Source organism: Enoplosus armatus, chromosome 22 (assembly GCF_043641665.1).
Source record: "Enoplosus armatus isolate fEnoArm2 chromosome 22, fEnoArm2.hap1, whole genome shotgun sequence".
NCBI lineage: Eukaryota > Metazoa > Chordata > Actinopteri > Centrarchiformes > Enoplosidae > Enoplosus > Enoplosus armatus.
In genome coordinates this window covers 12,858,189-12,870,538 of record NC_092201.1, presented here as the reverse complement: position 1 = coordinate 12,870,538, position 12,350 = coordinate 12,858,189, and the positions used below count along the sequence as shown (strand labels likewise).

At 40.6% G+C, this 12,350-nt stretch overlaps 2 protein-coding genes across 5 annotated transcripts; both read right to left on the bottom strand.

The window, feature by feature from the left end:
• Window positions 1-1,386: 1,386 nt before the first annotated feature.
• pyroxd1 (pyridine nucleotide-disulphide oxidoreductase domain 1) lies at window positions 1,387-6,852 on the bottom strand. 4 transcript variants are annotated; one of them, XM_070929060.1, is made up of 13 exons: window positions 6,671-6,852; window positions 6,455-6,535; window positions 6,107-6,226; window positions 5,514-5,642; window positions 5,024-5,097; window positions 4,641-4,850; window positions 4,462-4,555; window positions 4,213-4,315; window positions 4,004-4,119; window positions 3,387-3,509; window positions 2,612-2,749; window positions 2,320-2,409; window positions 1,387-1,871 (listed from the first exon to the last, which is right to left on the bottom strand). In XM_070929060.1, the coding sequence occupies exons 1-13, from the start codon at window positions 6,746-6,748 to the stop codon at window positions 1,713-1,715; spliced, it is 1,515 nt and encodes a 504-aa protein (XP_070785161.1). In that variant the 5' UTR covers window positions 6,749-6,852; the 3' UTR covers window positions 1,387-1,712. The 4 variants fall into 4 exon arrangements, with proteins under 4 accessions (XP_070785161.1, XP_070785159.1, XP_070785160.1 ...); XM_070929058.1 differs by having other exon boundaries at window positions 4,462-4,559; window positions 4,654-4,850; XM_070929059.1 differs by having other exon boundaries at window positions 4,004-4,116; window positions 4,462-4,559; window positions 4,654-4,850.
• Window positions 6,853-10,168: 3,316 nt separating this feature from the next.
• On the bottom strand, window positions 10,169-11,165 carry LOC139305349 (calcitonin gene-related peptide 2). The gene is made up of 3 exons (XM_070929320.1): window positions 11,086-11,165; window positions 10,469-10,609; window positions 10,169-10,343 (listed from the first exon to the last, which is right to left on the bottom strand). The coding sequence occupies exons 1-3, from the start codon at window positions 11,163-11,165 to the stop codon at window positions 10,169-10,171; spliced, it is 396 nt and encodes a 131-aa protein (XP_070785421.1).
• Between the last annotated feature and the right edge of the window lie 1,185 nt (window positions 11,166-12,350).

Here is a 12,350-nt window from a genome sequence, read left to right as displayed (position 1 = left end):
TCAAGTCGGTGTGCCTCGGTAACTACGTACAAGCGTACACCCTCCTTGCCGCTGTAATGCACTCTCTTGACGTCACATCCGTAGTCCACTTGAATGAAATGAGCTTTGTGTCACGACTGAGCGTTTTAAATGTCACAGCTGTGAAGGCAAGTAGTCCCACATAGAGAGGGTAAATCCATTTGAACTTAAGTTAATGCTGCTTTCTACCCTCATACACACACAGCTGGTATGTTAGCTGTGAAAGAGAAACACAAAATGCATTTCTGTTTCTATCAGTGGTTGTTGGCCTCTTAATACCAGATGTGCTTTGTATTATATATATAATCCCAGTAGAAATGAAAAAGTAATGCTCCTTAAGAAATAGGGATTTACCCCTTCAAATCTAGGCTTAGCCCCTCTAAATACATACATTTAAATATACTTTATATCAATGGGGTATACAACCCCTGGTGCATTTCCATCTCGACGACATCTATTCTACGCTGGCAACCAATTCATGCCGGGTGGGACTTGTTGCTTGGTAACATGCTCTATGAAACATTACATGGGATCTCATTGCACCAATTGTCCTGCCCTCCATTCTAGCAGCCTCCATATCCAAAAGAGACCTGATTTTGATCTTGATACAGGTGCCACAGTATGGGCAGTGTTGACTCACCTGCCCTGTTCTCAACCCACAGGTACACACTTACACCTGGGTCATCTAGCCCAGCAACACCACATCAGCAGCTCTTCAGGAAATGGAGTGCTTTTAATTCATGTTTATGGCCCTTATTTCCTCAGTCTCTTGTGGAGACTCGTGACCTTTTTCCACAGTTGTAAATTAGGGTAAAAGAACTGGAACACGTGCCCACTTCCTCCTCACTACTACTAGTAGGCTCATTACACACATTGATCTTTACACATTTTACATAATGCTCAGTGAGTTAAAACACAAGGTTGCCATATCAACCTTTATCAGCCAATAGGAGCAGATAAATCAATGTGGGCGGGTTCCTGTTGGTGAACCACTGACCCCAAAAACACAGTAACAGTCTAAAACACAAACCTAAAAGCAAACCAACAAGTGGAGCAGCAAGTAAACTTCTTTTAGTCATTTATATTCACCTTGTGAAGAGAACTCTTTCCACTTGACTTCTAATGTTTCTTGTCCTTTCAAACATGGGTTTTCAGGCAACATCCCCAAGAGCAACATATTGGAGGAACAATAGACAGCATTGTGAAAGCTTGATAATGTCTATTGTTATAACGCCTGCAGAGGCTCAGGAGGAGCTGTTGTTGCAGAAATTTGATCAAGAGTTACTAAGACAACGTAACAACAAACTGATTTTTCTTTCTTTTTTTACCACAAGTTTTGCTGAACATGTCTCATTCACACTCAGTGTCTCATACCTGCAAGCGTGTCTCACTGAAGTTTATGAAGTGATTCATGCCACAAGTAAATGAAAAAGCCTTCTCTAAACACATCACTCAAGTACTAATTTAATGCACTTGGTATTGAAAATAATTTATTTAAAATAAAAAATATATTTTTAAATGTACAAGTGCATTAATAATAACCAAGATAGTGGCAAGACACAACCATTAGCTGCATGATTCTTTCTCATGCCTTTAGACATTCTTCAGGCACGAGTATCCTTGAATTCATATTTCTTCATCAGTGTCATCTTTGCAGTGCTCAACATCGGGCACCAAAATCACACCCCACACACTCAATCGAAGTAGTCCTCTATATCAATGTTGGGGTTGAGCAGCTCCTCTCCATACGGGGTCAGATCCATCTGGTTGAGGATCAGGTTCTCAAAGGTCTCCTCCAGGTCTGTTTCTCCGATCAGCACCGCTCCCGCCATCCTCCCTCCACTGAGAACGACCTGGAAGAAGAAGACATACAGGGGTGATCCGTGTGAGACTGAAGCTAGACGTGATGATTTCTCCAGGGGCAGAATGAAATGATTAGGATGACATGTGAGGAAAGACATCTCACGCCATCCCTTTATATCAACAATTTAAACAAATAACCAGCTGATCCTGTTTTGCCTCTGGCTCATTACCAGCATTAGTTCATATACTCAGTAAAAACAATGGTTCCTTTCACACAGCTACAAAAATTATAATTGCATATTTTCCAGATGCCATTGGCACTACAAGAATGTCTAACGGCAGCCAGGTTTTGATGCACTAAATTTGCGTGTAAAATAACGCACAACTTTTTTATGTTAGTGTGTCGATGTTGGTGAATGAGCCACACATAAATTAGACTGCCGCTGTTAAAAAACATTGGTTACATTAACACACAAAAGTACTTCTCTTCAGTTTCACCTTGACATATTCGTGGCCTTTGGTGCAGCGTAGCAGCAGCTCATGGTCGGGCCCCAGCCCCTGCCCATTAAACTTCCCCAGCAGGACCACCTGTGGAATTACCAGCAGAGAGGAAGTTGTTTAAATGCACGGTGTGAATGAGCCTGAGGCAGAGAGAGGAGGACACTAAGTAGCACGGTGAAGTGACCTTGAAGATTCTTAATGGAAAACGGTTATAATTTGCATAGTAAATGATTAATGTATTGGTTATCATTTAAATAACTTCTCTCCCCTGCAGTAAAAAGTCATGCACCTTGTAGTTGAAGAATTTGGTAATGTGCGAGAAGAGTTCGAAGCAGAAGTCCAGTTCTATCGGCTCTGACAGGACGCGCGCCGCCATGCAGCGGCCGGCATACCAGCCCATCTGACGGGCCTGCGTCCACAAACGCATCTGCACGCAAGGCACACACAAATGAGATTCAAATTTACAGGAGAAATACAATACTGTGTTTCAGCTTCTATGTGGACTCCTCTAACGCTCTGGCAAATCTGTAGCAAGAGCACGGAAATACAAGACAACCAACGCCAGGGGAACTGAAACAAGCCTTTTATTGATGACCTAACTGACTTATTTCAGGACAAACTGACTTGTACACAAAACATATGCATTTTCACAGATGTATGTTTCCATACTCATTTTCAATGTTATCCTGATGTAAATTCAGAAACAGGGTCATTAACCCATATCAAGGATATCGAGTTTGTCTTTAGTAAAAGGTTAACAGTGTGGATGACAGAATCAGTCCAGTTGCTTTTAATAATTCACATTTGTAGAGCTGTTATAATTTTTGAATTGAGGCCAGTATGTGAGAATTGAAGATGCAGAGAATATTTGCTTTATTTGATCCAAATCATGATATATATGGCACCTTTAGTAGGTATTCAGATGTGGAAGATGACATAATTTAGTCTGAAGGCAAATAATCCTGCACTATCCTACCACTGCATGTTGTCCTATGTACTGTAGTTTCTGAAGATGCAAAGTCGGAGCAAAAAAGGGCACTCTGCACAGGTTGATGCAAGTTTACCTGCTGCCACAGTGGGCTGTGTTCCCAGCATGCAGTGCACACGTCTCCTGCAGCATACACATCTGGCTCTGATGTCATCATGTGGTCATCCACCTGCAGGCCACCGTCATCTGCCAGCGCAAACTAAATAAAAAAAAAAAAGAGGAAAAAAGTGATCATTAAGAACAGAGATATGATTCATACTTTATGTCCGCAAAGGGGAGATAAACATAAAAGAGTGGTAAAAGCTCATTCTCTCTGTTCTTTAGCGACATCTGGAGGCGTTAAAACCCAACTGCTGAGAGCTCTGCATGACTTTGTGTGTCTGCTTTACTGTTAACACTGTTTGACTTCACCCACCAGCACAGTTGGACAGGGGTTATTGCAACACAAATCAATAAATGTATCTGTTCGGCAGGATATTTTAAAAGGTTACCAACAGATTTGCACATATGTTTGGCCCTAAAGGACTGTGGGAGCAACTTAAAAAAAGGCAGAAGAGATAGTAGCGAGACCTCAATTTAATGGCATTACATAACGTCAGACTTTGTGAACAGACACAAGAAGATGCAGACCCGCAGTGTTGCCCCACTTAAAAGACTTAAGAGCACAAGAGAGCTTATTTCTCCTTTATTTACCTTGTTGCCATGGAGAAATGGCTCTGTGTTTGGCATGACACCGGTGGCACTGACAACAAAATCACAGCCAAACGTTTTGCCATTGGTCAGCTGGACGTAAACCGGCCAGGATCCTACTGAGAGGAGAGAAAAGCTTGCAGAATGAAAAGTTGGGAGGGAAAAAAACGCGAGGAAAGGAAATCAGTCCGAGCAGCAAATCCAGTTCCCACCATTCTCGGGTCTGAGTGTTTGCTGTGGGGAATTGAGCAGCTCCTCGGAGGTGAAGATCTTTTCCACCTCACATTGGTATTCCAGAGAAACCCTGCGGGGCACCTGAGCACACACCAGCAGGGAGAAGAGACCGAGGAGAAGAGGAGGAAGGTGTAACATAACAGAAGGTCATGACAGACACAGATTTATTTCCAGAAGGTGATATCCACACAAAGAGACTTCCCAAGCTGACCTCCGCGCTATCTCACCTGCTCTGCTCCTCGTAGAACTATTCCTTCATGCCAGTCTGGACCGAGGGCGCTGCCAGACTCTGTGGGAGTAGAACCATGCCCTCGTGCTGTTCTATCTGGAAGTACACACACACACAGATTTAAGCAAGAAAACTGAGAGCAGAAGAGACATTTACTTGTCAGGCATTTGAATAAACCTAAGATGAGGACCTGCTGTGAAGGTCTGGGACGCTCCAGGTTCTGGTTCCTCTGTGGTGTAGCGAGTTCTCTTACAGGGAGCAGCTCTCTCTGGTTTGTCAGCCTCCAGCGACGGGATAAGGAACTGTGCCGCCCCAGCGTCAAAGAAGGTGTTTCCTATGGCCTTGTCCTTCACGGCCCAGATCACCTCGCAGCCCCCCACCTCAAACCTATGCAGAAGGTGTTCACAGTTCATACTGAATGAGCGGACAGTGTGAATAATGTGAAAGGGTTTCATATCGGCGTGATGCTCTTCAGTCAGAAAAAGAACAGAGAAATAAGAACATGTTGTCCTTTTTAAACTGAAATTTTGGTTTCAGAATTTCGGTTATAGTTTACTCACACTAATTCCAAGGCAATCCCTCCGTTGCCAACAACAACAATTCTCTTCGCTTTGGATAACCGCCTCTGAAATTCCTGAAACACAAATACAGGGAAAACTGTGATGTGAGCATCAACATGTGAGGTTAGGTTTTCAGTCCAATTGTTTTGCCTGTTTGTAGATTATGATTTCTATTATTATACAATTAGAGACCTGGATGCACGCTGTTATTGCCTTCACTTTTTAACAAATGCAACAAGATATTGTAGCAGCTGCAGTTGTTAAAATGTTACCAGATGCACTTTTGTAACGTCACGCTCAAAGGAATAAAGGGACAGAAGAAAATAGTGCACAGCACAAAACACAAACAAAATATAATAAGAGGATGTTCTTTTTCTTTGGACAAACTGCTTCTGGCTACTGTAAGAAGGTCTTATTAGTTCAGTGCCTGAAGGAATTTCAGACCTGACTGTCAATAACAACACAAGCATCCAGAGTGATGGGGGTGTACCTGGGCGCTGTCTGTGTCCCGTATCCCCAGCACATAAGGGTTGTCCTGGGTTAGGAGCTTGGGTCTGCCCCCACTGCAGATACACAGCTTCTCATAACCAAAAACCCGGCCATCTACAGTTTCCACAGACTGAGAATAGAAAGGAAAATGGGAAATAGTAATTCATTTTTAATTAATTAATTATTTTTCTCTCTTCTCACATTGGGAAAGTGATGTTCCCTTTTCACTTTTACACTGCACTTAGACCGCATGCTGAAACCACATGTCCACAAGGTGGCAATAGTAGACAGATAATAGTCACCAAGTAGCCCTGGTTGAGATATGTTTCAGAAAAACTCTGTCTGAACTTTACTGCAATTGTAACATTATAATCAGTAAACAACTAATGCATAGCTAATGTTTTTACAGTTATTTATAGTTGTTAGTTACATATCAAATTTTACCAGCAGTCACAATTTTTTATAAAATCTAGAATACCAAACCAGAAATGTTGAAATGTAAATACAGAATAACATAAAATACAAAACTATCACATTTTTACACACCATTACAATCTGTCAGTTTCTATTATGCTCCGCAAAACAGCTACTTACATGTGACTGTGTGTGAAGAGATTTGACAGCAGAGTGGATAACAGTCAGGTTGGGACATTTCTCCTCCAAAACACTAGATGGTCGCTCCTCCACATCAAACTCCTCCAGTGTCTTGGACACCTTGCCAAGGAGAACAAAGGAAAATGATGCAGATTATTCAGTGCATGTTGAGCAGAATGACAGGTCACTGACAAAGTAATACAAACCAGGATGTCCAAGTTTTAATATCTGACGTTGTCATCATTTGGAGGATGAGTCAGAGTTCATGCGTCCATGCATTCATTGTGTATTCATAATAATGTTCCCCCTGAACACCACCACCACCACCATCATCATCATCATCCTGACCTGTTTATAGTTGGTCACAGCCTTGATATGGGGACCTGCTGTAATCAGAGCCACGTCAGCTGATGGAATCTGGGATGACAGCTGTCAATGAAGAGTAAGATGAATGTTATAGTAGCTACATGGCATGCATGGCAATAGCAGAGCATCTGTAAGTTACATACGTTAATAGATTTATTCTATTTAGACCCAACTTGATACTTCTCAATTCATTTTCACCTGCTCAACACATGTCACACCCGCGATGCCACCTCCCACGACCACAAACCGAAAAGTTTTCTCTTTTTTATCTTCCATTCCTTTGAGAAGTTGCTAAGCTAACGGTAGCCCTTGCATTTTTCCGACACAGGGACGTGGTTTAACAGTCAATGTATGGTAACGTTAGCTATATTCTATTTCCCTCTCGGCATGGACACGTTGATAAACATTTAAAACCCAACTGGTAAGACTGTTAAAATACTCTTAGAAAATCCTTGTGGTAGCTAGCTAGCCAGATTTGTCTTTAGCACATGACAACAGAGCACTGAAGCAACGTAACTTCCGTGTTTACAATTATCTACGGCAAGCAGCAGGGCAAGTTTTACAAGCGCACGCACTGAGGGATGAGCTTACAAAGCAGAGGAAACTGATGAAGGCGCGTTGTGACAATTTATGTACATGGAAATATCTCATAGTGACGATAATATATAAGTATACGATAAGTATGTTTGTGTCCCGTGTGTACTTTATTGTCGAGTATACTCCCCAATTGATTTTGAATAAGTACAAAACAACATTTAAAAAAAAATAATAATATAATAAATAAATAGTAAATAATGTAAATAATGAAATTAATGATTGCTGAATTCCATTTAGCTGGTTCAGTTTTGGGATCTGCTACTGTACATGCTGGCTCACTGTCACAGTGTCATGGTTTACTGGGACACTTCAATAGAACAGAGCCTTTAATGAAACTAGTAACACCTGTGCTTTTCCTGCTATGCCAAGTCAAAATGTCTGCTGTGAAAATGGTGTATCAAAGAAAGGTAAATCTGTATGAAATCATATGTAAATGGTTTTAAAAAGGCAACTTTTTCAAGGACCTGTGTGTTGTTTAACTTCCACCCATACATCTCACTTCTAGCAGACCCTGAGCAGCAACATGAGGTCCCATGATACCTAATTATATTAAATTCAAAGTTTTGTTCGTGGGCGTAAAACAGAATCTAATGATTTCTTCCCCACATATATACAGCTCTAGTTAAATCACTTCCCTGTCAATTATTTCCCTGTGTACTGATGCACACCTATGAGATATTAAAAGCCCTTTTTTTTACCCTATTGCTGAATTCATTATGCCATGATTGTCATAATGATAAAAACAGGACTTTGTGTGTTTGTCAATAATACAACAACATTTTGGGATATTGATTTATCTATTGATGGACAGAGTATGTGTGAGAGTAACATTTGGCAAAAAAAAGGATATTATGTTATTGCTAGCTTTAGAAAATATTAGGAACTTAAGTTGATTTATTTGTTGTCTAGTTCTAGTCCCTGTATCAAAAGACCCATAAAGTCAATACATTTTGCAGTAAGAGCAGGTCCTTTGTTTTTAATTTTGGTGGTAGGGTAACCCTCTAGTTTATATTTGGATCACAATTGTATCTTTAATGTCAGAGATTAATGTGGTCACCGGGTCACGAATCAGATCTAAAATTCCATCAAAACATTCATCCGCCATCATTACTGCAGTGATAAACAACTCAGCACCGAATAGCAGCTGAAGTACAGTGCCATTTGTGATTTTACATGAAGTAATCGACAGATCTTGACACGATCCCCATTCTCTGTCGGGGTGTTTGGCGGATAATGGCTGCTTTGTTTTTGGATTCATCAGCAAAAGCCGGCACTTGTTCTATTTTTGAAAAACCTTTTATGCCGGTGTTAACCATGCATGGGAGTATTGATGTCAGCGTCTGAGATGATCGGGTCACTGATAATCAAACACAGGTTAATGCTGTGCGTCATACTTCCCCTCTTGATTTTCATTACGTTACCCTGAATAACCCCTGCAGGCAGGCAACACATGACTAAATGGAATACAGTACTGCGATCACAAATCTGTCATACAAAGGAATTTGGACAAATGGTGTTTGGCATTCAATGTATGCAACAACATTTACGTTGTCCATTGATAGAAAGTGCTCTTGGATGTTTTTGTAGATGCATTTCACATCTAATCTCTCTTATCTCAATCAGAGTATGACCAATACATTAGCTATTGTAGGCTACTACAAGATGAATATGAACATAACATTGTGAACTGTTATCATGCAAAACAGTCTGTCCAATAATATCATGAATTCTTCTTTAAAGTCTCCTGAGGAAACATTCTATATGTTTTTCATTTTTGTGAATTAAACCAAAAAATAACATACAGAAAAAGGAGGTATTTTGCTGTGTAGCTACACAGCAAAACTTGAGTAAGGGGACTGTATTTAATGGCCAATCAAATTTAACTTGAATTTCAATAGAGCTTCAGTTCATTATTGATAAAAATGTAAGTGATTTAGGAAATATTTCACAAAGTAAACTTAGAGCAATAGTTATATCTTTCTTCTTCTACTGCCAGCAGGGACTGTTAGCTTAGCTTAGCCCAAAGACTGGAATTGGGGGGAAACAGCTAGCCTGGTGCAGTCCAAAGTGAACAAAATCCACCTTAAGAACTTTAAAATGCACACATCGTATACATATATCACATTTATTGTTTGTTTAATATGTACAAAAACTTAGTGTAGTGTAAAAACAATTTGCTGATTTGGTGGGGGGGGGGGGGGGGGGGGGTAATGCCAGACCATTTCTTGGCTTGGACCAGTAACTTCCAATGATGGCATAAAAACTGAGGTTGAATTTGGACTAAAATGAACAGACTAAAGAGTTGGATTCAGTAAGTTTAACAGTGTTCTCATCAAATGTCTCTGTGTCGTTTAGGCTTCCATGTTCCCAGGCAATGACTCAGGCATGCAATGGTCTATAGGTCAACACTAAACACATCTAGGTTATAGGCATTCCTCTTAGGTTACCTGTGGCAACTCCCAGCACATGACATTATAGCGTGTCATTAATGTAGTTAATCTTCATCTGATCTATTGGATGTCTCTCTTACCTACAGAGAAACATGATGACACCCCTTTTGTTTGTGTGGGACATGGGGAAGCAGGTTGGGAGCCGGTTGCCAAAATGTAATAATTTCAATTGTTCTAATGGGCATCTCATGTAGGAGTACTGATGATACGATAATAGCTCATAGCTCCTGCATGCAGTTGCCATGATATGCAATAATGTGGCTTAAAACGCATGAAGATTTTTAAAAATATATTTCAACAATTTTATTATCAAAACCAACAGATAACATTTATTTCATATGGCTTTACATCTGTTTTCTTTTATTTATTGTTTTATTATTTACTTGGATGTATTTCTATATTCACATCATGCCATTGTGGAACAGCATTAACAAAGCCACAACACACACAAAGCCGGGGAGGGGGGGGCATATATTGACTTTGATGGTTTAAATTAAAGGCACTGTTTCTTAAAGTTTATAAAATAAACGGGAAAATTCAGTTCTCATCATTACCATCAGTGCCATCAGTCTCACAATCATTGTTACACAAGATGTCTGGTTATATCATCAGAGCACTGGGAGTGCTGGTGGAGCTTCCTCAGTTGGTACTAGAGAGGCAGGTAGATGGGAGGCTGCAGTAGGTCCCTCTTCCCGTAGGTGGCTGATCCCACGTTGGTCGGTGCGTAGACGGTGCCGATAGTGTTGCTGGAGCGGACCAGAAAGTCTGCTAGCCTTTGGGTGACACAGGTGGCTGTGTTGCACTTCCTCTTCTCCATGTGGTGACTGGGAGGGTAAGAGAAAGCAGGGAAACTGAGAGATGCACCGACATCACACACACTCGTAGATGATAATGTTTGTCATGTAATGAGGATTTAATACAGCCGCTGATTTCTGTAAAATGCCGTCACCTGTTCATAGCTGTGAGGCCCCTTTGCGGCCGCGTACCCACGAGGCCAAGGAACGGGTTGGAGATTAGCCCAGGAGCTAACCAGCCGTCACTGTCTGGGAGAGCACTTTCCTGCTCGCTGGATGAGCTGGGACTGAAGTACCTGAATCACAGAGGGAAAAGGGCCAAACTGTTTCACACTGACGGCCCATGATACCCTCTTCAAAACATCCACTAGTCCCGAGAGCAAGAAGAAAAAGTGGCCACTTAGCTCTCCCCTGAGTTGCACAATGAAGCACTTTCCCACAGATGAGCACAATTGGCTTCCACCTCCAGAGTTATCAGTGCCCTGCTGCTCCTCACACAGAACACAGCCCTTCTTATCACACAACTTCCATGATATTCAGCTGCTTGTGTGCTGACCTCAGGTTAAACTCCTACATTGGTTTCCTGCCTGTGACAGTAGTCATTTCAGCTGGTGTCTGATATGATGCGACATGCAACATTTCAGCAAAGTGAAACCTGCTAAATTGAATCACTTGCCACTGTTTAAACTCAGCACCTAATCCTGGACCACTAAATATAACCACCATAACTCACCGAAGAGCACATTGCTCTGCTTGTAGTATATACAATTACCTGTGGCTTGGGGCAGCGGTGACGCAGCGCAGCAATACAAGCAGCATGAGGAGAAGCACAGGCACCCTCAGGTGATACATAGTGTAGGGCGATTATCTGGATCGACACAGTAGATACAACAAAGTTTGATTTATTGTTACGGAGAGATAGGGCAAACCAGTGAATGCAGAATTTGTTTCATTTTGTTGTAATTAACCTTTATTTAACTACAAAGACCTGACAAAAAGACAGCAGCACAGAAACCAATGGATGTACATTATCAGTACACAATGTCAGAATTTAACATATAAAATACTATAGTTATAAAGAAGTGAACAAAAGAGAGAGTCAAATACTGAGTCTTTCCTTTGTGGGGAAATTCTGAATTTGAAGTCACCACTACAGTATGAGAAAAAAAGTGAATTCTAGACATTATAATTGGCATTTCACCTAATTCACCTACAGTCTAATTTAAAACTGTGCTCAAGGATTCAGTAACAATAATCCACCAGCACCTACATAGCATCAACCAGTGTAATAGGGTTGCAAGTAACAATTATTTTCATATAAATGTAAAATGTCAGACAGTTTCTCAGAAGCCAAAATGCTTGTTTTAGCCAACCAACAGTCCAAAACCCAAAGATATTCAATTCATTATCACATAAGACAAAGAAAAGCAGCAAATCCTCACAATTGAGAAGCAGAGGATAATTGGCATCTTTGCTTGACATATATGGTCAATCGCTTATCAGAATTGTTGCTGATTAATTTTCTGTTGATTGATTTTGTTCTAGATACATTTCTCCCACTCCATTTGATATCAAATATATATTCTGTGTGTTATATATAAGTTGTCGTGCTTTATTAAAGCTTCTGTACATCATACTTCTGAGTCAAACATATTTATATTTGTATGTATTTGTATAATTGGCTTTTAGCGCTTCTTTACATTAAATGGAAAATCCCAAATCTTCTCTGCATCAATTCATGCAACAAGACATATTTGGTGTCTTTGGAAACCCTGTGGATCTTGGATTTAAAATATACAGTAGCTCTGTTTATTTGAACAACACGCAACATGAGTTTGAAAGACCTAAAAATCTGAAAGATTTTGAAAAGAGGTTAGAGATTTAGCTCCAAGAAAAACATTGTTACACGAACTCAAAAAACACTGTCCATTTCCTGTAGCATCCCATTTGTATAGAAACACAAGACTCAGACCCAGGTCCTGTATGAAAGACAAACTAAGCCCTAAAGAGGGACAGAGTACTTACTTTCTGTTGTAT